Source organism: Heteronotia binoei, chromosome 6 (genome assembly GCF_032191835.1).
Source record: "Heteronotia binoei isolate CCM8104 ecotype False Entrance Well chromosome 6, APGP_CSIRO_Hbin_v1, whole genome shotgun sequence".
Taxonomy (NCBI): domain Eukaryota; kingdom Metazoa; phylum Chordata; class Lepidosauria; order Squamata; family Gekkonidae; genus Heteronotia; species Heteronotia binoei.
Window position 1 is genome coordinate 79,269,488 of NC_083228.1, and position 22,737 is coordinate 79,292,224.

Genomic DNA, 22,737 nt, shown 5'->3' on the forward strand with positions numbered 1-22,737 from the left:
CTGAGTTCAATCCCAGCAGGTGGGTTCAGGTAGCCAGTTCAAGGTTGACTCAGCCTCCCATCCTTCCAAGGTCAATAAAATGAGTACCCAGCTTGCTGGGGGTAACGTGTAGATGACTGGGGAAGGCAACAGCAAACCACCCTGTAAAAAGTCTGCCATGAAAACGTCATGATGCGACATCTCCCCATAGTCAGAAACTACTGGTGCTTGCACAGTGGACTACCTTTACCTTTATAGAAGCCATACACCCATCCATTGCAAGATGAAGTTTCTTCATATCCTGCTATGGGTTCACTTACCTGCAAGAGAGCTTTAAGCAGCTCTTGTGAGTCAGCAGGTGGGGTAGCAGACAATGAGACAACAAGGTACATGACAATAAAGCAGACTTTATTGGAAGTGCCAGGGACCACAACAATCAAAGCCTTCCCAGAGAGCATGGGGTCTATGTGCGTGCTACTAGACAACGGCTCAGCTAACAATTCCTGCAGCACCATCACCACAAAGGCATCACTGCAATCCTTCTTGGATATGTAGACCATCATCCTGGATTTCAATCTGCTCACAACAGCTTCTGTTAGTCGCCCTTCTATTTAGGGGCACACAACTTTGGGGGAAGGGAGATGCTTGTTAAGTGGTGGGCTAGGGGAAGGCAGGTCAGGTGGCTGCTCATCATGTGCTATCCCACTGGGGAGGATGATGGGCTGTGCAAAATGCAGCAGCGGGCAAGAGGCGGCATCATTACTCCAAAGGCTTGCTGCTTGTCGTCCAAGTCTGGCACCAGCCATTCCAAGGCGAGAAGTCCCAATTCACTTTCCAGCTCACCGTCCTTCCTTCCGCTCAGTGAGGATGTATTTGAAGAACTCATACACAGACCAGGCAATGGCTGTGGAGGGCATCTGGTAAATAACGCGGGCCTGAACCCCACGGAAATAAGCTGTCAGCCCACCCACGCGGTACACCGTCCTGAAGGCGTGAGCCATGCCTGTGATGTGTCCACTGATGTTGGTATTCAGTGCCAGGGCCTCCTGGGTGTTCAGCAGCGTTTTGCAAACGTCCAAAGGGGTGGTGGCGGCAGCAGCAATGGCACCAGCACAGGCACCAGCCACCATATGAGAGCCAGGATTGTACTGTCTATGGGGGTTGAGGTGCTCCTGTAGAGATTCATATGCCATGAAATGGATGGCCTGGAAAGGGATATTCATGGTCAGTTGAGTAGTGTAGCTTCGGTAGAAAGCTCCTGCTCCTTCATTGCACCAAACAGAGCGCACACAGTCTGTTACACGCTGGTATGGAGAGTTGTACATCTGCATCCTCTGCTTTACCACTGGGGACAGATGACAGCAGCAACCCAGCCATAGGGAAAAGAGAAAAGGAGGAGGGAAGATAATGAGTGCAGGGATCTGAGAATGGTGCATTTTATACACTCATATAGAGCAGGGGTCCCCAACCTTTTTTGAACCTGTGGGCACCCTTGGAATTCCGAGACAGGGTCCTGGGCACAAATACAAAATGGCTACCACAGAAGGCAGAGCCCACCACAAAATGTCAAACAGAAGGTTATTCATAACTCTAATATTTTAGGCAGAAGCTCTGTTTAACAGGATGTCTGTTAAAATTAATGTAAGGGCTTAAAATATTTTCATGCATACTCACAGCAAGTGTTCCCTCTAAGCTGAATTAGTGTGATCTAGCTCAGTTTTTTAGCCCTCAACTCACATATTTTTGTCTTAACTCAGGAAAAATGGCCCCAGAGCAAACTAATTTATGCAATAGCTCACAACTTTAATGCCAGTAGCTCATGAAGAAGAATTGTTGCTCACATGACTCCACAGCATAGAGGGAACACTGCTCACAGCTTATCTTCAGATATGGAGTGAAAATCATTGTGCTGTGGTGGCCAATGAACATTTTTAAAAAAACTGTACAGAGACATTAAGATCTGCAGTGACAAAAGCTGACCTGGACCCACCCACTCTATAAAAGTACTTGGTAAGAGCCAGAAAAGGTGCCAGTGGGTACCACAGCGCTCATGGGTTGTGTACCTCTGCTATAGACAATTCTCTGCTACTCATTGGCTGGAACCCTCAAACACATGAAGTAGAATATAATTTACCAGTTCAATAAATTATACATTGTAAGAATATCAGTGACCAAGCAAATGTGCCCACAACAGGCTCCATTACAACTCAGAAGAAGCCAATGATGCCCCATCTTTGAACTGTGGGACGCTTAATAAAGAATGAAATGAATCCCATGAAATATGCTTTTCTTACTGCCTAAGCACAAACACAGAATGCACCTATGGAACTAAGTTTTAATACTGTTTCCCATATTTTTAAGCAGTCATCTACAGTATGGTCAAGAAAACCAAGCCATTCTTCTCTACTGGTCAAGCCTGTTTCTTGTGGATCCAAGCAATGCTCCCCTAACCAATAACCTAACAGAAGTAAAATGAGGGAAATGCCCCCTGGTGACAAAAAGCTGCAGAACAAGCTGCATGAAAGTGACAGCAGAGTGGGGAAGAAGCACTGTTACCTTCTGCGGGGTTCATGGCTGCATCATGAAGCAATGTTGCCACACAGCCTGCTGCACCTGCAAAACAAGGACTAATACATGTGAAGGGAAGAGACAAAGAGACCCACTAGGGTCCCAATGAGCCCTGGAATGTGCTGTCAAGGGAGTGGATGCAAGGATAAGAGATATATACATCCAAAAGAAGGAGATTACAGAGAAGTCAGCATTGGTTTTGTGAAAAGAAAAATTGGGAACCTACATTTAAGAGGAAAAAAACCATCAGCGCTCCTCTGCAGGCAAAGTATCCCCCTCTTAGTCATAGGTCTTACTGGAAAAGATGCCTGTCATGAGTCTTTCAAACCTCTCAGTGTCCCCAGAACCCAAAGCAGAGAAGTCATGCTTGTTCTATAACTACTTATGACTCCATCTTCCTGCTAGCACACCCAACAACTTTCAAAGCCTGAGCTGGATTAAAAAAACAAATAAACCTGGACTCCAAGCTAAATGCATCTTATTGGATATAGCAGTCTCTCAGTGGAGCATTAGAAGCATATCAATAAAGGGGCGTAAGCACACCTACTACAGATAGCTGAAACACACATGACAGCAATCTTGGGGGTCCCTACGCTTTTAGGCCAAGTTGTCAGAGAGAAGTGTGAACAATTTTACTCAGCTCTGGGATTTATTTTCTCACGGAACAGTACTTCACAGAGACAGCGTTAAGCACAAACAGAAACACATCCACCTCACTCTCGCATCCACAATAAGGAAACAGATGTGACTCTCAAACACAATATTAAACTCTCTCGCTGATTATGTTTAGATATTCCTTTGAGTTATGCTGAAAACAAAAGTACAGAAGAGCATCAATAGGGCATGAACTCCAGAGAGCAGTGATGTCAAAACAGCCTAGCATTCAGCTTCAAATCTCACTTTCAGCCCCAGCTGGCAACACAGGTGGCCCCTGGGGTGGCAAGGATGTAGGAAGGGACAATACCGTTGGCCAAGTGACTATTGCCCCCAGCATGGATAATGTCGGTAAGTGTCTTTTTCAACTTTTCGTAGCAGGCGAAGTATAAGGCATGGGCAGGGCCAGCCCCTGTGGCCGTGATGTTCAGCCCCCGCATGGGCCGCCAGATCCCTTCGGTTCGCATGATTCGCCACAGGCCCTCCAGTACATTCCGGTAGCGAGCTGCAGGTTCAGGTTGCAGGCTCTGCATCCTTGTCTGCCAGAGCAGAAAGGGGAATTGATTAGACACATTTAACCAAGGAAGTCCTCCCCACCATGGCTCTAACTTCACTTAAAACACCTTCAAGTTGATTGAGTGCTGAACCACATTCTCTGTTCTCATGCTTAGGCGCGACCTTTGTAGCTAAATCTAGGTTAATGGTTCTCCCAATGGGTGGCCAGTAGCACTCACCTAATCCCTCGCAATTCAATCTTCAGCCAAAACTTTATGGAAGCAGGAGTACTGCTTAACACACAAAAAGGAAGCTGATTGTATTCCTGCCTGTGGCGGGCTACAAGCCTCAAGTGTCACGAAGCAATGTTTCAAGTTCCCAAATCGGCAGTTCCTTACTGAGTTCTGGTGTCAAACTGCAAGGAAGAAACGACCCGCAGATCCCTCTCTTCAAACAGCATAATTCACTCCCTCCACCCGTTGACATTCGCCCCGGACAACTCTCTCCTCCTAAGACTAATCGTGTCTTCGCTCAAACCAAACTGAGCCGTACCAGGTACCGAACTAGCATGGTTCAGCGGGGCTCCCGGTTGCCCCAGAACTACCTGGCCCAGATTCTAGCGCTTTCCATTCCTGCCTTTCCCCAGCTCTGCACACCAAGACACTCATCAGCACCTGTCCCGGCCCCGATCCCCACCTCTTTCTCGCTCACATCGCTCCCCGCTACTGCTTCGTTGCGCCTGTACTCACCTTGACACAGTCCACCGGATACATGAGGCTATGCTCCAGTACCCCAGCCACAGCGCCTGCCAACATGTGGGTGGAAGCCGCAGACCCGCGTGGGAGGGCCTCATAGTCCGGCTCCGGGCCGGTGTCCGTCCCCGTCCCACCCTCCCCGCCGCCCCCCGAGGACCACGCCCAACCCGACCCTCCACTACCACCCCCGCCCAGAAGCAGGAAGAACAGGCGGACCGGCTCTGCCCCGTCACTCTGCCGGGGCCCAGCCGCGCCGCCCGCCCCCAGCTCCATGGCGCCTCAGTCGAGTCCGCTGCGGGCCGCCTACTCGCTCCTGCAGCTCCCGCTCTCTTCGCCCCGCCTATGTTAGTCGCTTATTGGCCAGTGTCTAGTTTCGCTCTGCCCAAGCTCGGCGTTCATTGGTAATTTGAGACTCCGGTTAGCGTGCATTGGGTAATGTCAGTCTTGTCGCTCGCTTATCCAGAGAACACATTGGGCAACTCTTGTTTGACCTTTCATTCTTCCCTCCTCAGCGGACTCTTATTTCCTCAATAGCAACCGCGAAGTCTAAAGAAGGCGTGGTCTTATTGGCCATGACGACTGCCACTTAGAATGACTGACTTGGTCAGAAAGGTCCGCGCAGTTTTTCTATGGCGCGTGCGGTTTGTTTGTAGACCCTGGTTGGTTTGTCTTTCGTGATGACGTCGACGCGGGAAGTGTATGATTTTGCATAGAGAGCAAGGGGAACTGGTGGAGGGGTTGGATGGGAAATCACGCTGGTCTTGGAAGCGACAGCAGGGCGCCTGCGCCGCTTTGGGCAGATTGGGCAACGTTCTGCATGACGTTTTTAAAGGAAGGGGAGGGGGGAGTCTTGCCTGTGGATTGGCCCAGATGCTCTGACGTGTCATTGATTACAGAACTATACCTGCCGAAAGTCTGGGCTTCTTTCCTGCGAATTGTGGCATAGCCTCTGGAATGCCGGCGGATTGGCTACCTGCTGTCGGAGGCGGAGTTGAGACTCCCGGGTCCGAACCGCAACGTCAGCTCCAGGGAGCCCTCTTCTGTCGTTGACGGTTGGGGACGTGGCTGGAGTGCGGGCACCCCGGTAGGCTTCGAGTGACGAGGGAAGACCGGTGAGGAGTGGCGCGTGTAATTCTTGGTGACGGGGGATGCCCCGGGAGGGAATCGTGATGGGGTCCTTCCATTCCGAGCCATTCTGTCGTCGGTGTCCTTCCATTCCGAGCCGAGTCTCTTGCTGCTGCGGCGAGGCAGATCCCCACTTAGTCGGCAATCGCTCGCTTCTTTTTCAGGCCACAGGACTTCTTTCTTTTCGAGGGCAAAAAGATGCAACTTCCTCCGGGAGACCGTAGAGGAAATTAACCGTGCTTAGGAACCAGGACAAGCACATGGCCAGGTGAGATCCGGGAATGCAGATCCATCCAGCTTTAAATTACCTGTCTCGTTTCCTTCCGGGTGCTGTAATCTCTTTTCAGCCTAGCCGTGTATCTTCTGGAGAGAAGAGGATTGGAAACAGGCTGCTAATCACAACGTCTTGGAGACTTTTATGGAAAATACCTGTTGTCTGCAGCTCCCCGTTGCTCCAGGAAGCTGTTTATTTGTGCTGTCAAAAATCTTAAAATTGGCTAGTAGCCAGGAAAGCTTAAAAATCAAGTTAACTGTTCCTTAAGTTGTATAGCAGCAGAGCAGAATAGTAGTTTCAAAGTCGGGCTGGAATATGAATTCATATGTATTGTTTGGATTATGGTTGGAGAAACACTTCCTTTCTAATAGAGAGGGAAAATAGTTCATGCACAGTGAGTAGATCACAGTGAACAGGACAGCAGCTTTAAAAAAACAAAGTTGTAGTCTATTGCAATGATTATTATAGGTATTGTCATGCTTTTGCTGCATTGTTTTGTGTCTATGTAATTCCATTTTCTGCATTGTTTATAGTATATCTTGTTGTAGGCAGCTTTTGTTTGTGTTGTTTTCCACTTCTGTAAAAGTAGCCTTATTGCATTATTTATTGCTTTCTATATCTGATTGTATTGCTTTAGATTCAGTAATCTATTTTGAATCTCAGTGAGAAAGATAGACTATAATGTAAATCAATAAACACAATAGACAACAATTGTAGGTAGCCTTATTTATCTGTGAAAATACAATTCAAAACCAATAGGTGTGTGTGTGTTTTACTAAAGCTAACCAAAATAGTGAGGAAAAGATTTAAGCTTCCCCAGAACTTCTTATCAGGCTGAATGTTAAGTATGGAAAGGCAGGTGTGAAGAGTTCAGGGCATATTGGAAGAACCTGAAAGACTGCATCTTCCTTAAAGTGAATATTTGGAAGTTTTGTGGACTTGGTTTTGGTTAGATTTCATTGTTCTGGGTGAAAATCAGGCTGTGATTGCCTAGGAAGAAGCAAAAGCCTCTCATTGAAAAAAATAAATCCATCAGCAGCATCCATCAGAAGCATCTCCATTACTATCTAGAACATGGGTGGCCAAACTTGCTTAACATAAGAACCACATAGAATAAATGCCAAATATTTGAAAGCCACAAGACATGGACATCAGATATTTGAAAGCTGCAAGACAGAAGGCAAATCAATCTTTGGGGAGAAGGGGAGGTGGAAAGAAAGCAATTTTAACTTTAAATGCATTCTCCAAGTCACCAGCTGGCTTGGCTGGAGAAGTGATTTAAAGAGACAAATGCCTTCTCCAAGCCAGCTGTTGAGGTGGTGGGGGCTTTGAGAACCATGCAATATATGTGAAAGAACCACATGTGGCTCCCAAGCTGCAGTTTGGCCACACCTGATCTCGAGCATACATGCCCTTGTGAGCTGAAAGCATTATGTGTACTTGCATTGAGTTCTTCAATCAGACTTGTTTCGGAAAGCGTTTAGGGTTGTTACTAAAGTAACTAACTTTCTAGCTCATATAGTATGGCCCAGATGGCCTGCTGATATGTATGGCTCTCAGTTTAAACTATAGCATTCCTTTCATTTGGAATGATCTTGTGGATCCACAGTGCTTAAATGTTCCTTGTTATATCCCCAAATGCATAGTGTGATTTCTGTGATTTATTGGGAAAAAAGATTCCTCCTGTTCAAAACCTCCCTACGCACAGTGTGGATTTATTTGCAGGATGTGAGGAGTATCTGAATGCGGGTTCCTCTGGATACTGTATTGGCAAGGACTGAAGCTTACTGCCAAACTAACAACTCTTACCTCTCTTTCTATTCCAGGTTCTGTGTTTCCTGCCTGTGTCCAGCATCTTGGCATTTCACTGTGCCTTTAGTGAGTCTTTGTCCCCGTCAGCGCCTGGTACTATTGGGCCTTTTGCTGGGAGCCTGTTTTGTGCTGCTTGCAGCTACTGCAAATCTATGGCATTGGAGGACTTTTGCCACTCAGGATAGGCAGTTTGAAAGGTGGGTGAGTAGGACTGTACGGTCACCAACTCCAGCTTGGGAAATCCTTGGAAGATTTCTGGGTGGCGCTTGGAGAGGGCAGGCTTTGGGGAGTTAGCTAGGGAGTCTGTTCTCCAAAGCTCCAGGGAAACTGATATCTGTAGTATGGAGTTCATTTGCAACTCCAGGCCTTACCTGGAAGTTGGCAAGCCTAGTTTGGCATGGAACAGACTTTTAGAAACCTGCTAAATTGAGTCTAAGGGATGGTAACATAATCCTGGGTGTAGGGACTGAATAGAGGGAATTTTCCTGGAAATCATGGCAGATAATTCAACTGGGCAAGGGGTTTTTAATGTTTTTTGCTGGAGTGGACCAGTGCAACTTCTTTGTCAAGGGTACAAGGTCTGTGTGGTCCAGAAGCACTGGAAGAGAACTGGCCTCCACTGATTGCATTTGGTGTTGCTTCTGACATAGTTCTGGAACATGTAGTAGGAAGTAATCTTTAGACAACTGAAATGCACAAAGATCAAATTTTTAGTTATGGGTCAAATGAATTTTGCCTCTGAAAGCCCTGTAAAACAGGAGGGTAATCATTGGCCTCCAAAACAAGAAATTAGGCCAGAAAAACTTTTGTGAATGGTGCCAAATCTCAATTGGAGTAAAGCTTAAAATGATAGTGGGTTAAGAATCCCATTGGACAGCAGGAGGAATTAATCCAACTAGAAGGGAATCTATTTGAAATGGAAACTGCTGTGTAAAATGTGGGCATAGCTGTATCTTCAGACTGAGCAAGTACAGCATGCTCTTGAACCACAGCTTCCATTATTGTTATCTCTTCTTTCTATTTTTTCTGGTACTGTAATATCCCAGTCTTTATCAGAATATTAGGAAATAGGGCATATTTTATGTAATTCAAATATAATCACAGAATGGCATAGCGATAAACTTGCAGAAAAGGTGGTAGGGCATATGACGTATTTCCCATTCTGTTGGGAGCTATTTGCTCTTGTTAGGGCATCACTACTTTTGTCTTGATCACTTGTTGAGAAAGAGCCACCTGCACTTGGTTCAGGTGGCATGTTCTCACTGGCAGAGGAGGAAGAAGATGGGGGAGGGGGATGCCAAGGCCAAGAGAAGATCAACAAAGGCAAAGTGCTTCCCAGTTGTGTGTATTGGGCAGGATCAGGGTGGGGGTTGACCTGGCTGTTCTTAAGCTGGTGCAATGCTGGCTGTACATTGAATTTGTGAATGAGAATTTCCTGTGTAGTGGTAGTTTGTGCTTAAGACTTACCTTTCCACAAATCTTAATGGCACTTCCTAACTGTATCTCACTAAGAAAGGGTACTCTTCAACTTCTCATTAGCGCACAGAATAGCACTTACAATATATGACTTGTGTCCTGCAGTGGGAAGAAGTGATGCATGTCCTTGGTGAGGGCTAGCTGTGTTAGTGCCACCCAAAGTCCAGTGGCACTTAAATTACTAATGACACCTATTTCAATATGAGTTTCCATGAGTCATAGCCCAGTTCCTTGGATATGGGAAGGGAAAACACTCATGACAATTCATTCCATCCACCCACACCTTTATAAATGCTGGCAAAAATTAGCTTTTTTGGGTTATCCCTTAAGTTGCCACCGTTGCTTCTGTGCTCTACAGACTCCATATTTTGCCCCGACAGCAAGGATAACAAGTTACTCATAAAGAAAACAAAGTTTTTAAAAAAATCTCTCTATAGCTCTACATTAGCACGACTATGCTGAACTGCTATGAAGTCCGGAGACAATTATTTGCATTTCTTTTTGTAACATTATATTTATTTATTTCCTTCTATTTATATCCTGCCCTTCCCACAAGTGGGCTCAGAGCAGGTTACAACAGAGATTAAAACAATAGAAACAAGATTAAAATTACAGTTAAAACCAGATTAAGATTACAATATAGATAGCTAAAATACCACTTTAAAACTCTGCTTCAACAGTCATGACTGATCAGGTCCAGAGGTCTATCAGATCCCAATGGCCAAGGTGGAGAAGCCAGATAAAAGGTAACATCCGCAACCTCAACTGAAAGCCTAATACAAATGAAACAGGCTCTGGTGTATAACTAGAAAATATCAAACAAACTTGTACCAAATAATAAATCTATTAATATATGGATACAGTAAACATACAACATATCATGTCAAATATGCAGTGTGCGCACACTAACAGCAATATTATCAACAATATAATAGCTGCCTCCCTGGAATGTTATGTAAATAGAGATTCCAGGCTGACAAAGAGTTGAAACTGTGGCTGGAAGTGCAGTCCTGTTCCATTTATCTCTCTCTTGTGGTGAACTTACCATGGATTTCCTGGTGTATCTTCTCTCATGTTATCTTCTAGACTTTTAATAATCTTGCTGAGGCAATTTATAAGGAAGAGAAAGCTACGTGGATCCAACTGAAGATGTATTTAAAGAGACAGTCACAGAAATCTAGGGAGGCAGCTACTATATTGATAATATTGCTGTTAGTGTGCACACAGTGTATTTGACACGATATGTTGCGTGTATACTGTATCCACATATTTATTCTTTGGTGCAGGTGTGTTTGATATTTTCAAGTGAAGGCCTGGGCAGAAGAGCTCTGCTTTACAGGTCTTGCAGAACATAGCAATTCCCTAAGAAACTGGATGAGAGACGATTGTTGTTCACTGGCAAGCTACCTTTTTCAAAGCAATCCTAGGGAAGTAGAAGGCTAGCTTTGGGGGCTCTGGTCCCCTTAGCTGCTATTAGTGAGCTTATTTCAGTTGCTAATTTAGGATCTCAAATAATGATGGTCAGGTGAGAAATGATGGCTTCCCTTTGAAGAATGAGAGTCATCAGCTGCACTAACTCTGTAGGCTTGCAGGGTCACAAATATAAGGATGCATTATTAAGATAGGAAAAGTCTTTTGCACTTGACATCCTCTTCAAACAAGTGACCTCCAGACCAAAGGGCGGGTTGATAATGTTAAATCTACATTTCCTAGGAGTGAATTACTGTGTACAAGTTTTTCTCACCTTGTTACGGAGACAGGTTGGATTCTGGTTGGACTTGTATCAAAAAGGAGTTTCCCTTGGCAGCATGTTAGATATTATATTTGCATAACCTTTTGAGAACAGTAGTTGTGTCATTTCCATCAAGAACAGAAATGCTCATAAAAGATATAAATGCTATGCAGGTAATGTTAACTTGATAAAAGATTCTTGATTAGATGAGACTTTTTTTTCCTGGTACCAACTAGGTTGTGTACAGGATATGAGTTCATTGGCTCCTTTAGAACTCAGACAGATTGAAACCTTAGACCTGTGTGATTTTTTTCTCTGTTTCCTGGGTCTGGGAAAGTAGCCTTAGTAGTTCTCTGTGGCTTGTCTGGTCCTATCATGTGGCAGTCTTCAGTCACTTCATGAGCTTTCCTCTGTTTTCCCTCTTCATGAATGATGATTAGTAGAAGTAAAATAAAGGAGAATATAATGGGTTATGGCCTGCCTCTTGTAATAGGAGCTTTTGTTCCTTGCAGGCTTGGCTTTCCCTTTCTTTTGGACACGATGTGGTGGTCTTTTACATCCCTTAGCTCTTATATCTGTGGGGAATCCAGCTCAGATATCTGGGGAGATGGTTATCCCAGATGTGGTTGCCACATAATATTCTGGGTTGTATGTGCTATGGATAAAGTTCAGAATCTGTTCTAGGGACACAGGCTTTGCTGGAATGGCACCTGCTGGGTAGCTGAATGCCCACGTTTGTTGTGCCTTCTCCAGAAGCCAGGACTTTTGGCCTTATGGCAGCTCTCTAACCTCTGTGTTGTTTCAGATGGGCTCTGGGAAGGTGATGAAGCTGTGTGAGTGATGTGAATTTTTTTCAAGCAGGCAGCTGGATCAAGATCAATAAGAACCACCTAATGACTCTAGAGAACCCCCTAACTCAGCATCCTTGCCTGCAGAAGGAGATGGTGTGGCCTCCAGCCCCTCTCTGATTAGAACAGTCCATCTTGGCATCAGTTCTCTGAGGAGTAGAGGCCAGGACCTCATGGAATCCAAAAAGCTTTCATTCTGCTTCTGCAAGTGGGAATGGGAGCCTCCACAGGGACTAGCTGGATATGCCTGGTCAGCATTTCTTGCAGTAATCATGGGGGAGCAATAGAGGCATTTGGTTAAGGCACTCATGCAAAAACAGGCTGCCTTGGAAAACATAAGGCAGGTGGGCTTCTTGCAGAGTGCGGAGCATCCATTCTCCTGCTCCTTGGGGGGCACAGGAGAGCCTGATTGTGCTCAGTAGTTAGAGAATTGCCTCAAGTTCCCATAGAAAGAGCTGACCTGAAGAGCTCTGGACTCCAAACTGTGCCTGGCACATAGAGGCAGAGGTCTGCCTCAAGAATCCTGAAGCCACCCAGAGCACTGCTTTGGGAAAGAGTAGAGGCAGCACAGGCCCATTGTGATTTTGAAGAAGTGCTAAAGCTAATACCTGTAGGCTGAGGTCCTATTGAGCCAGTGCAACTTAGCAGTCAAAGTATCAGGCTAGGATCTGTAAGAGTCAGATTTGAATCTCCACTCTGCCATGGCAATCTTGCTGGATGACCTAGGGCCACTCACACACTCGCAGCCTAACCCACCTTACAGGGTTGTTGTGAGGGAAAATTAAGAAGGGGGAAATGATGCAAATCACTGAGATAAGGGATATCAATGAAAATATAAAAATAAAAATTGGGTTTGATGATGAAGACTGGTGGTTAAACTATGTAATGGGAAGACTTCTCTTAGTAAGGCTCTGTGCTCCCTGTTGCTAATAGACTCAAGGAACAGGCCTCTCCAGCTGCACCCCCATTCAAACTGGTGTCCCTGTTTCACTTACACAGCAGAGACTATCATGCTGTCTGAATCTTTCCCCTTCTCTTAGGCATATCCAGAGCCATAAGGAAGTTTCTTTGGAACACTGTTGCTGCCTTTTATGCTTCGTTTTGGTCTCTCTGTCATATGAAGGCAGCTTCTTTCCATTTTGCAGGTACTTGGCACAGCTCCAGGACCTGGAGGCCACCGACACAGAGGATGTGGCTCTGAATTATGGGGTGGTTGTTGACTGTGGGAGCAGTGGGTCCCGGGTCTTTGTGTATTTTTGGCCACCACACAACGGCAATCCCCATGACTTGCTAGACATCCGGCAGATGCGTGATCGTAACAGTCAGCCTGTTGTCAAGAAGATCAAGCCAGGTTTGCATCTTTCCCTCCACCTTCTTGTTAACGGATATGGGTCTCTGGAAAGTCAGCCAGAGAGCTTCTGTTGTAGGATCTAGTGTAAGGTGATGGCTGCTCAGCCAAATCCATTTTCTCGTTAGGGATCTCTACAGTAGCAACAACTCCAGACAAAGGCAGTGATTACATGAGGCCATTGCTCAGCTTTGCTGCTGCCCATGTACCGAGGACCAAGCACAAGGAGACCCCCCTCTACATCTTGTGTACAGCAGGAATGAGACTGCTGCCTGACTGGTGAGTGATCCTAGGCCTGATTTGGGTAGGCTTGGGAGAAATGAACACGGGATTATTAAGAGGCAGGCAGAGCTTGTGGCATAGGTTGGGTGGAGAAAAAGGATTGAGAATCCGTAAGAAGGGGAAATTGTTTAGACTGCTCTCACAATATGATGCAGACAACAGCATTGTGGGTGGTCCCCCTTTCATTTGTTGCAGAATATGGACCCCGCTCAAAGCACAACAGGTTTCCAAATACTGTGCTTTGTGGACTGTTAGTTTATTTACTTCAGTATGCTTTTATTCTACCCTTTCTCAAAAGAGCTAGAGGCAGCATATTTCTTTCTGCCTTCCTCCATTTTCCCTTCAAAACAATCCTGTGAGACAGTGACTGGCCCAGTGTCATCCATGGCACACAGGAATTAGAACTTGGGTCTCCAGGGTCCTAGTCCAACACTTGAACCAGTATACCAAGTGCTTAGTCTTTTTCCCATATACAGCCTTATCTCACAGAGCAGAGGCATTTTACGTTTTCTTATGTGGGGTGAAAATTAACCCAGCCTAGCAAGGGTTGGCCCTTGCAAGTATTTGAATGGGAGATCCCCAAGGAATACCGGGGTTGCTATGAAGAGACAGGCAATGGCAAATTGCCTTGAAAACTCCACAAGGCCACTTGGTGGCACTTTCCACCACCAAAAATTGGCTGGCAAGAAGCACTGTTTATGAAGCTTGATTATTTAATTACATATTCCTGTCTTTGAAGAAGCTGAGGTGAACTGGGTTCTTATTCTGGGACATTATAGGTTTTCTGAATAGGGTAGAATCTGTTATGTGGTGAGCTAAAACCCCATGAAGAAAGCAGGGTTATGTATCTCCACCTTCTTCATTATGAAGTGCTTAGCATGTACATGCGTTTGCAGGCAGCAGGCAGCGATCCTGGAGGACTTGGTGAGGGACGTGCCCTTGGAATTTGACTTCCTTTTCTCTGAGTCGCACGCAGAAGTGATCTCAGGGAAGCAAGAAGGTGGGAGAGAAGAGAGAAAGGTTTGATCATGCTCTCCTGAGGAGCTTGGCTAAGCCTGGGGGTAGGGTGCTATTGCTAAACTGCTGTACACAGCCCAAACCAGCAGCAGGGATGCAGCATGCTATGAAAGCTGTACTCTTTGTTTTCACTTACCAACAGCAGCTAGTTGCTGATGGTACTTGCTACTGTGCAGTGTCTCATCCCTTCAAGGACAGGATGGTGCTATCGTTCCTTTAATTTCCCAGATACCTAATATTGTCCATGGCTCTCTTCCCCTCAGGTGTCTATGCTTGGATAGGCATCAACTTTGTTCTGGGGCGATTTGACCATAAAGAAGGTGAGCCTGGAAGAAAAGACTGGACATGAGGTCCTTGTGGGTGGATAGCAGCTTTCTCTGCTATTAGGGGAGGGAATAGCATGTGCATTTGGCTTAATTTTCAATAGGAAATTTCCCACCCTCCTCATCTTGGATTGATTCCCATCTCATTTGCAGTAGGTGTGCAGATGAGTGAGAATTATTTGAATTTTCTCCCATATTTTCAGAATACATCCCAGATGAGGAATGCAAAAGTGATACTTTCTCAATTACCTGTTATGTCCTTTTTCCTGCAATCTTGGTATGATAGTTTCACCCTCCTTCACAGGATTTCCTGTTATATAGTTCTTAGCTGAGCAGCCCCTTTTTCTTTCTTCTTTGTTTTTCTGTCTGTCCCACTCATTCATTTGAATGAATATTGGTAAATGCTGACCCAGCCCAGGGAACTGAGGATAGAGACTGAAATCCTTCTTGTGTCTTTGTTTTATAATGGCACAGGAGAGGCTGATCGTAAATCAAAACTAATAAACCATTTTATTTCACTTTGAGGGGAAATGGTCAGGTAAGAATCATGTTTAAGACTTAGAAAGTGAACAGGCAACAGAATGAGGGAACTTTGTGTAAAAATAAACACAAGATCATTTGTCAAAAACAAGCAACTTTCTGTTATTCAGGGAGGTCTTTAGAACCTGAGGACAGAGATTTCTTGGCAGTTTTTAGTGCATAAATTAGCATAAGCTTCTTGGTCTCACAGACATGTTGGTAAAGGCAGGGACATTCACACAAGTCCCAGTTTCCTTCCTTATCCATTGGGTAGCGATCACCCCCCATCTTCTAGGAACTATTTCCCTCAGATGGGCTACATGTCCCATTTCCGTAACTCAGGATCCTTTTTGTTCCTCTCACAGACCAGACTGCTTTGCTCTTTCACTGTTAACTGTCAGCTCCCAGCTTCTAACAGACATTCTCCACTGAAGAATTCAATTTGAGTCCCCTGTCACTTAAGGTTATCAGACCAGGTCACATCATTAACCATTTACTGTCAATCACACTTGGTAACACCCTACTTTCTGGAATTGCAGAAGATGATGCGCTGGTTTCGGTGACTCTTGCTGGCCAGGAAGAGCCTCTATTGAGAAAGAGAACTGTTGGCATCCTAGATATGGGAGGTGCTTCTCTACAAATAGCATATGAAGTGCCTAGCTCTACAACCTTCTCTTCTCCACAGCAGGTGTGTAAATACTGGGCAAAACAAAATAGAGCTATTCCAAGGTGGCTCCTATGCCTTATCCTTTTAAGAACTACATTACTGAATCAGTCAAAAGACCCATGCAGTCCACCATCCTGTTTCCCACAATAGCCAATCAGATGCCTCAGAAGGGCCATGAGCAAGGGCAGAGGCCCAAACCTCTCCTTGTTGTTGTCTCAGCACCTGGTACTTGGTACTTTTAACAAGTACATCTTTTTATTTGTCCTAGATCTACTGCCCATCAAATTCTTTGAGTGTCCTTTTAGTAGACCATGTACTTTTTCCAGCTCTGCAGTATGCTTGCTGAGATGGGGTGCCCAGAACTGTACACAGTACCCTAAATTCAGCCACATCACAGAGCTATACAAGGCCATATCCTGGCTGGTTTTCAGTCCATTTCCTAATAACCCCAAGAATAGAATCTGCCCTTTTTCACAACTACTTCAAAAACAGTCACTATTTTTATGCACTATGACCCTTAGATCTGTTTCCTGATGTGTCATCACATTTAGATGACATCATTTAAATTTAAGACCCCCCCCCCCTTCCCATATGCATCACTTAACGTTTACTTAAACTAAACTTTATTTGCTATTCACCCAGCTCAGAGACATCATTTTGGATTGTTTCATGATCTGCTTTGATTTGCACTATCCTGAATAATTTGGGGGTATCTGCAAACTTGGCCACTTGACCTGTAATGTGCAGGATCCCTTTGAAAATTGATGTTATATTAACTGCTTTCCAGTACCCTGGAAGGGAAGCCAATTTTAGTGACATGTTGCATTTACATTTTAATTCTTTAATACCACTCAGGTGTACACCATCTGGACCTGACTGACAAAAGTACAACTTTGTCAATTGGCCCTAGAATGTCATCTTGTTACCTCCATTTGACTGAGTTCTTCAGTCTCCCAAACACCATGTTGACATGAATAGTCTCCCTACTTCTTCCACAGCAAAGACTGCCGCAAACAATTCATTAATTCTTCTAGGAGGAAGCTGCCAAGAGCCTTCTTGCTGAGTTCAACCTCGGCTGTGATGCACAACACACAAAGCATGTGTACCGGGTCTATGTCAACACCTTCCTGGGCTTTGGCGGCAACTTTGCTCGGCAACGCTATGAAGAATTGGTGCTGAATCAGACCACCATCCACAACAGGTATTCTTGCCTTCATAAACTCAGGCTGTAAGGTCATACCAACAAACCAGGTAATGGGCCAGGGTAGAGGCACCTTTGAGAAACCATGGTGTTCTCCAGATCTTTAGCCCTATTCTGAATATAGGCAATAAACTGGATGGAGATAGCTTAATTCCTCCTACTAATTTTGGCCAAGAAAGAACCTAGACTACAGAATACTTTTTCCTGGGCCATGAAATATACACCTCTTACTTTTGCTATTTAAAAAAAATTGCCAAATATTGGCCTTTGATAAATGACATTCCTGGCTGTGAATCTGTTCCTTATGTTGGTCTTCAGAAAACACGTTCTATAAAGGACACTGTCATCAGATCAGACATTAGGGAGCCATTGTCACAAAGTACTTTGCCAAAAGGTCACTTTAAATGTCACAAGTATAAAATATGCAAGAATACAGTGCAAGGTGTGTCCTTTATGGTGGGTAAAACAAGTGGGGAGCTTCATTCTTTCAGTACCTGTGATTCTATTAATACCATTTATTATATTCAATGTAAGTGTCCCCGGTCTATGTGGGAAGCACAACACGTCCCTTGAAAATAAGAATTATGGAACAGTCCTCCAAAATAAAGTGGTAGAGGCTTACAAACCATTTTCTTCTCAAATCACATGAGGAGGATGAATTTAAACATGGAGTACTGTTTGCAGCCAATAGATCCATTACTCAGAAAGAGTTGTTATGATTGGAAAAGAAATGGATTTTTAATTTAAATACTTTACATCCCATTGGCTTACTGATTTTGACTTAAGCTGTTTCCTTGGGTGCATTTGTAAATATATGCCTCTGGTCTGTTATTCTGATGTGTTCAAAAGTGTTAAATTTGTTCTGGAACTTCTTGTAAAAGATTATGATATTGGATTTATATCCTGCCCTATACTCTGAATCTCAGAGTAGTCACAATCTCCTTTACCTTCCCTCCCCCCCACACACACAATAGACACCCTGTGAGGTAGGTGGGGCTGAGAGAACTCTCCCAGAAGCTGCCCTTTCAAGGACAGCCCTGCAAGAACTGTGGCTAACCCAAGGCCATTCCAGCAGCTGCAAGTGAAGGAGTGGGGAATCAAACCCAGTTCTTCCAGATAAGAGTCCATGCACTTAACCACTACACCAAACTCACATACCAAACTGCTGAGTTGTTTCAGGATTTTTGTAAAATAGAGGTCTTATTCTAATATACTTGGAAACACCTGGTAAGCTTCTTATATTTTGGCTCCTGTGGATTTCTTGTCTGGCCCTTTCAAGAGAAGCCAAGGACAAATAGAAGTGTGGAGCCGTGCTTGATCCTTTGGAGATAGACAGAGCAGTGCCAAATTGAAATTGTAGTGAGTATATATGAAAGTATATATGAGAGTAACTTGAATAAGACTCTAGAAAAAATGCAATTTAATATATTGTTAAATGGAAAAAATATTTTGTGACATGCCAGTCCCTTGGTGAGCTGCCTGAGGAAGGATTCACTCTGAAAGTGGACGGAAGCAGCAGTCCAGTTGCAGCCTCACCAGTTTGAGAATTGCAATCACACCTGCACTGGACTTCAGGAAGTCCTACAAACAAAGAAAAAACATTGTATATTGTAAAATGGACTATTAAATAATTTTAAATTAATATGTGAAAAATATTGTGGTTTAAAACTTTGTTTTCAACATATGTATTAGTTAAAGCTCTCACGGAGTGTTCTGAGTTACATACCTTACTCATACCCGTGAGCTCTCTGGTTCCTCTTGAAAGGTGGCTTTTGAGGGTGCCATCACTTGCCCATTGGGTCCAGCTGGCTGTGTGGAGTGATGAATCCACTGGGAGTTTTTTGTGGTGCTCTTTTATTTATTAAGATCTGATTTTCAGCTCATCGGATCTTTGCTGTTGCAATCCCCACCAATACAAATATGCTGTGACTTCAGCACTCTCTTTCATTTCCTCCTAGGTTCTCAAGAGCAAATCAAATCTAGACAGTGACCCAACTGTAGATAGGGGATGGTGTCCTCTGAATGGCTAGCGGGCACTCAGTGACTGCATCTATTACAGGCACACTGCAGTCAGAATGCATCTGTAGGGTATAAGATAGCAATCACTGCTAGTAATGGAGAAGAGGACACACATGTTTGCACATTGTAACTGGGAAGAGACAGGTTAGGCTGATTGTAAGGGCAGTGCAAGATGATGGTAGTCTGGCTTCAGATGTTTGCCAGTTTAGGTAGTATGTATAGAAAAATAGGGACACATCTCTCTCTCATTACAGGTTACAGGGTGCTCAGAGTGGGGCAGATTCTAAGGCACCAGTCTTGGATCCTTGCTTGCCTGTAGGACTGGAGGATGTTGTGGAGAAAGGGGGTCAGACATTGCATGTCAGAGGCCAGGGAAACTGGCAGACCTGTGCAGAGCGGCTGCTACCCCTGTTGGCTAGAGACAACAGCAACAAGACCTCGCTAAGGAACACCTACCAAGCACCCATTGACTTTGCTAACAGTGAATTCTATGGGTTTTCTGAGTTCCACTACTGCACAGAAGATGTGCTGCGTCTGGGAGGACCATATCATGCACCCACCTTCACACGTGCTGCTCAGGTGAATATGAATGAAGGGAACAGGACGGGACTTTCATCATCACCCTTACATGGACATGTCTGCTAGTGTTTGTGGATTCTCTGCTGATCTCCATTTTCACATTCCAGGATTATTGCAGTCTCAACTGGTCGATACTAACACAGAGGTTCCGAGGCAAGCTGTACTCATCACATGCAGACCTGCATCGCGTCAAGTAAAATTCGTTTTCTGTTAAAGGAACATGGGATGGAAAATATTCTTGTTAATACTTATGCCTTAGTATGGTGCAGAAGCTCTAGGGATTCTGTTCACTTTCTGAGTTTGACTAACAGAGGCCTCATCCTTTGTTTACAGGTACCAGTGCTTCAAGTCAGCCTGGATGCACCAAGTCCTTCATAAAGGGTTCAATTTCCCTATCGATTACTCCGGCCTGCGTACAGCTCAGTTAGTGTATGACCGTGAAGTGCAGTGGACTCTGGGAGCCATTCTTTACAAGACCCGCTTCTTGCCACTCAGGTAATGCAAAACATTGTCTACTAGACCCTTCTAAGACATTTATGGAATACAACATACAGACGTTAGGTTGAGACTTGGCAGATTCTCACCATGAATGATTGCATGCACCTCCATATGAGGTCAGCCTTACATACTGAGGACCAGTGTTCCCTCTAAGCTGAGTTAGCGTGAGCTAGCTCAGTTTTTTAGCCTCTGGCTTATACATTTTTGTGTTAATTCAGGAGAAAGGTCTGAGAGCAAACTAATTTATGCAGCAGTCAAATCGCTTGCTCACAACTTTCATGCCAGTAGCTCACAAAGTAGAAATTTTGCTCACAAAACCCCACAGCTTAGTATTGCCGAGGACCTTTTCTGAATACTGGGCAGCAAAGAAAGGGCTGGGTAGGACACGACACAGAAGCATTCCAAAAGGTGCAGCAGGGGAAGGCAAGTTGGGACTTATTTCAAAGATGAAGGAGAATGTGGGTGGTACGCTGAATTTCCCCAAGTTCTGCTAAATATCAGTTCTTTTTGAAATGTGTATGTTGTCCTCCTTTTGACTTGAACTTTCATACATTACCTGTTTATTTTCATGTGTCTTTTAAATTACATCTTAGGAGATTTAAGAGACCAGGTTCTCATTTGCATAGTGAACCCATAGACATATGGGATCAGTACAACTACTGATGGGGGAAGACCCTCCTTTTCTCATTCCTGTCAGTTACTAGTATAAGGAACACAAGCAGGGACCCACAAGCAACTTATGTACAAATTTCCTCATACAGCTTTTGCCTCTGGCTGATTACAACCCCAACAGTTACCTTCCTTTTCTCTTTCCTTACATACCTTCTCTCCCCCATTACCTCCAGCATGGGTCCCTATTTCTCTTCCTTCTACCTTCCTCACCACTAGGGGAAAGACTGGCTGTGGACTCCCTCCAACCCAAATATGGTCAGTGGTCAGCACTCATCTTCTCCAGCTGTTGACATCCTATTAGCAGTGCTCATTGATTACTAGGACAATTGAGCCAGTGGCTGCAGGATCCCTCTTAGCCCAAACACTGTAGCTACTTCCTCCAGTTGCTGCTGCATAACCTTCTGGGAGCCCTTGCCTCCACCAATGCATTTGGGGGGTTGCTAGCAGCTGATCTTGTGATGCCATATCATGATATCTCCTTTTTCTTTAAGTCTGTGGGGATTTGTAAATCCCTGTAACCTTCTTCCACTCATTTTTCAGATGTTTCTGCAAACCTGAAGATTCATCCAGCTTTGCAGAAAAACCTCACATCTCTTTACATGGACTTGTTCTGCTTAAGTTTTCTATCCACATTTTTGGCCATATTCATAATTAAATAAGTGAATGTTTTCATAGGTGCATCTGTGTGATGACTTTAGTTAGGGATGTTAGTTTTTCTTTTCTCCCCCCACCCCACCCAGGTTAAAATTACCAGATAAAATACACACTGATCTTCCCTCCTCTTTTCAGGAACATCCACCCGGAGGGCATCCGTCCAGCACACAGTTCGTGGTTGCGTCTTTCCTTTGTCTACAATCACTATCTTTTCTTCGCATGCATTCTTGTGGTGATATTAGCAATTGGACTCTACCTCCTCCGCTTGCGCCGCATTCATCAGCAGCAGCTGCACTCAGCATCACTGGACCTGCTGTGGTTGGCAGAAGTGGTGCCACTGCCAGTCCAGGAACCAGGCACTTGATGACAGAACTACCTCTCAAAGACTGTACAGTGGCTCTGGCTTTAACAAGCCCCAAAGCTGTGATCATTTAGTGTTTTCAACCAGAACTATGCAGGGGCTCTAGGCTGAAACCAAGCCATGTCTACCTTCCCTCTTGTTTTCAGGAGGGGAAAAAAAGTCCCACAATGGACTCTTAAGTTTTATCCTGTGCTGAAAAGGCCCAGCCCCCACAGAATAAAGGAATTTCATATACTATATGGGGGGGGGGGAGAAGAGAGCAGATTGCTGTACTCACAACAGATCTGTAAGTGACCAAAGAGAACTTGATTTACTCAGGGTAGAAGGAAGGACCTTCTGCTGGCAAGGGCTCAGTCCTATTTTCAGGACCAAATGTCTTCTTCTCAAACAACCCCCCCCCCCAAAAAAGTGCTTGAACTCTGGGCCTAGTGCTCTGTGCCCCCTTAGCGTTTCGGCTATTCTGATACCTTTTATAGGAAGAGCAAAAGAAAAGGACCACAAAGACCCTTTTTAGAAAAGGGCTTATCATTTGCTGCTATTTTCTACCTTCTACACAAGTGGGAACCCAACCACGTCTTGTGCACAGCGACTTCACAGGGATTCCAGATCTCTCTGGAATCCTATATTCCACCTAAATTAAGCATGTTTTGCTACTGTTTTCTAGCTCATCTTAATTCCACCTTAGATTCTGCGGCAGCTCGCCTGAAAAAGACGTTTGAATACTTCACCCAGTTCAACTTGTTTCAATAATATTTTGCCCTCAGAATCAATTCTGGGCTAGTAGTGACATAATTTATGTTTTAATACTTGAACAAAACTGGTCACAGTAGCAATAAACTGTTCTAAGTTCTGTAGCCAAGAATTTCATACCAACTGAAA

The 22,737-nt window shown here is 44.6% G+C and overlaps 2 protein-coding genes across 3 annotated transcripts; one reads left to right on the plus strand and one right to left on the minus strand.

Annotated features, from left to right (window-relative positions):
• Positions 1-366: 366 nt before the first annotated feature.
• SLC25A28 (solute carrier family 25 member 28) lies at positions 367-4,774 on the minus strand. Its single transcript, XM_060241878.1, has 4 exons — positions 4,446-4,774; positions 3,512-3,740; positions 2,536-2,592; positions 367-1,324 (listed from the first exon to the last, which is right to left on the minus strand). The coding sequence occupies exons 1-4, from the start codon at positions 4,722-4,724 to the stop codon at positions 819-821; spliced, it is 1,071 nt and encodes a 356-aa protein (XP_060097861.1). The 5' UTR covers positions 4,725-4,774; the 3' UTR covers positions 367-818.
• A 952-nt stretch (positions 4,775-5,726) lies between these two features.
• On the plus strand, positions 5,727-22,712 carry ENTPD7 (ectonucleoside triphosphate diphosphohydrolase 7). Of its 2 annotated transcripts, XM_060241879.1 has the most exons (12): positions 5,727-5,844; positions 7,677-7,859; positions 12,864-13,069; positions 13,195-13,345; positions 14,245-14,348; positions 14,629-14,685; positions 15,747-15,895; positions 16,909-17,075; positions 19,349-19,673; positions 19,781-19,866; positions 20,007-20,168; positions 21,633-22,712. In XM_060241879.1, exons 1-12 carry the CDS (start codon positions 5,837-5,839, stop codon positions 21,859-21,861), a joined length of 1,827 nt encoding a protein of 608 aa, XP_060097862.1. In that variant the 5' UTR covers positions 5,727-5,836; the 3' UTR covers positions 21,862-22,712. The 2 variants fall into 2 exon arrangements, with proteins under 2 accessions (XP_060097862.1, XP_060097863.1); XM_060241880.1 differs by lacking the exon at positions 7,677-7,859 and having other exon boundaries at positions 5,740-5,844.
• The last annotated feature ends 25 nt before the right edge of the window (positions 22,713-22,737 follow it).

What these genes read in the sequence shown, in the direction of transcription:
- SLC25A28 (XM_060241878.1), bottom strand. Translation starts at nt 4,724, where the DNA reads ATGGAGCTGGGGGCGGGCGGCGCGGCTGGGCCCCGGCAGAGTGACGGG. An exon ending in ATCCGGTGGACTGTGTCAAG is followed by an intron (nt 3,741 to 4,445) that starts GTGAGTACAGGC and finishes CTGCTCTGGCAG; the next exon opens with ACAAGGATGCAGAGCCTGCA. An exon ending in CAATAGTCACTTGGCCAACG is followed by an intron (nt 2,593 to 3,511) that starts GTATTGTCCCTT and finishes CTTGTTTTGCAG; the next exon opens with GTGCAGCAGGCTGTGTGGCA.
- ENTPD7 (XM_060241879.1), top strand. An exon ending in GCGATTTGACCATAAAGAAG is followed by an intron (nt 14,686 to 15,746) that starts GTGAGCCTGGAA and finishes CTGGAATTGCAG; the next exon opens with AAGATGATGCGCTGGTTTCG. An exon ending in CCTTCACACGTGCTGCTCAG is followed by an intron (nt 19,674 to 19,780) that starts GTGAATATGAAT and finishes TTCACATTCCAG; the next exon opens with GATTATTGCAGTCTCAACTG.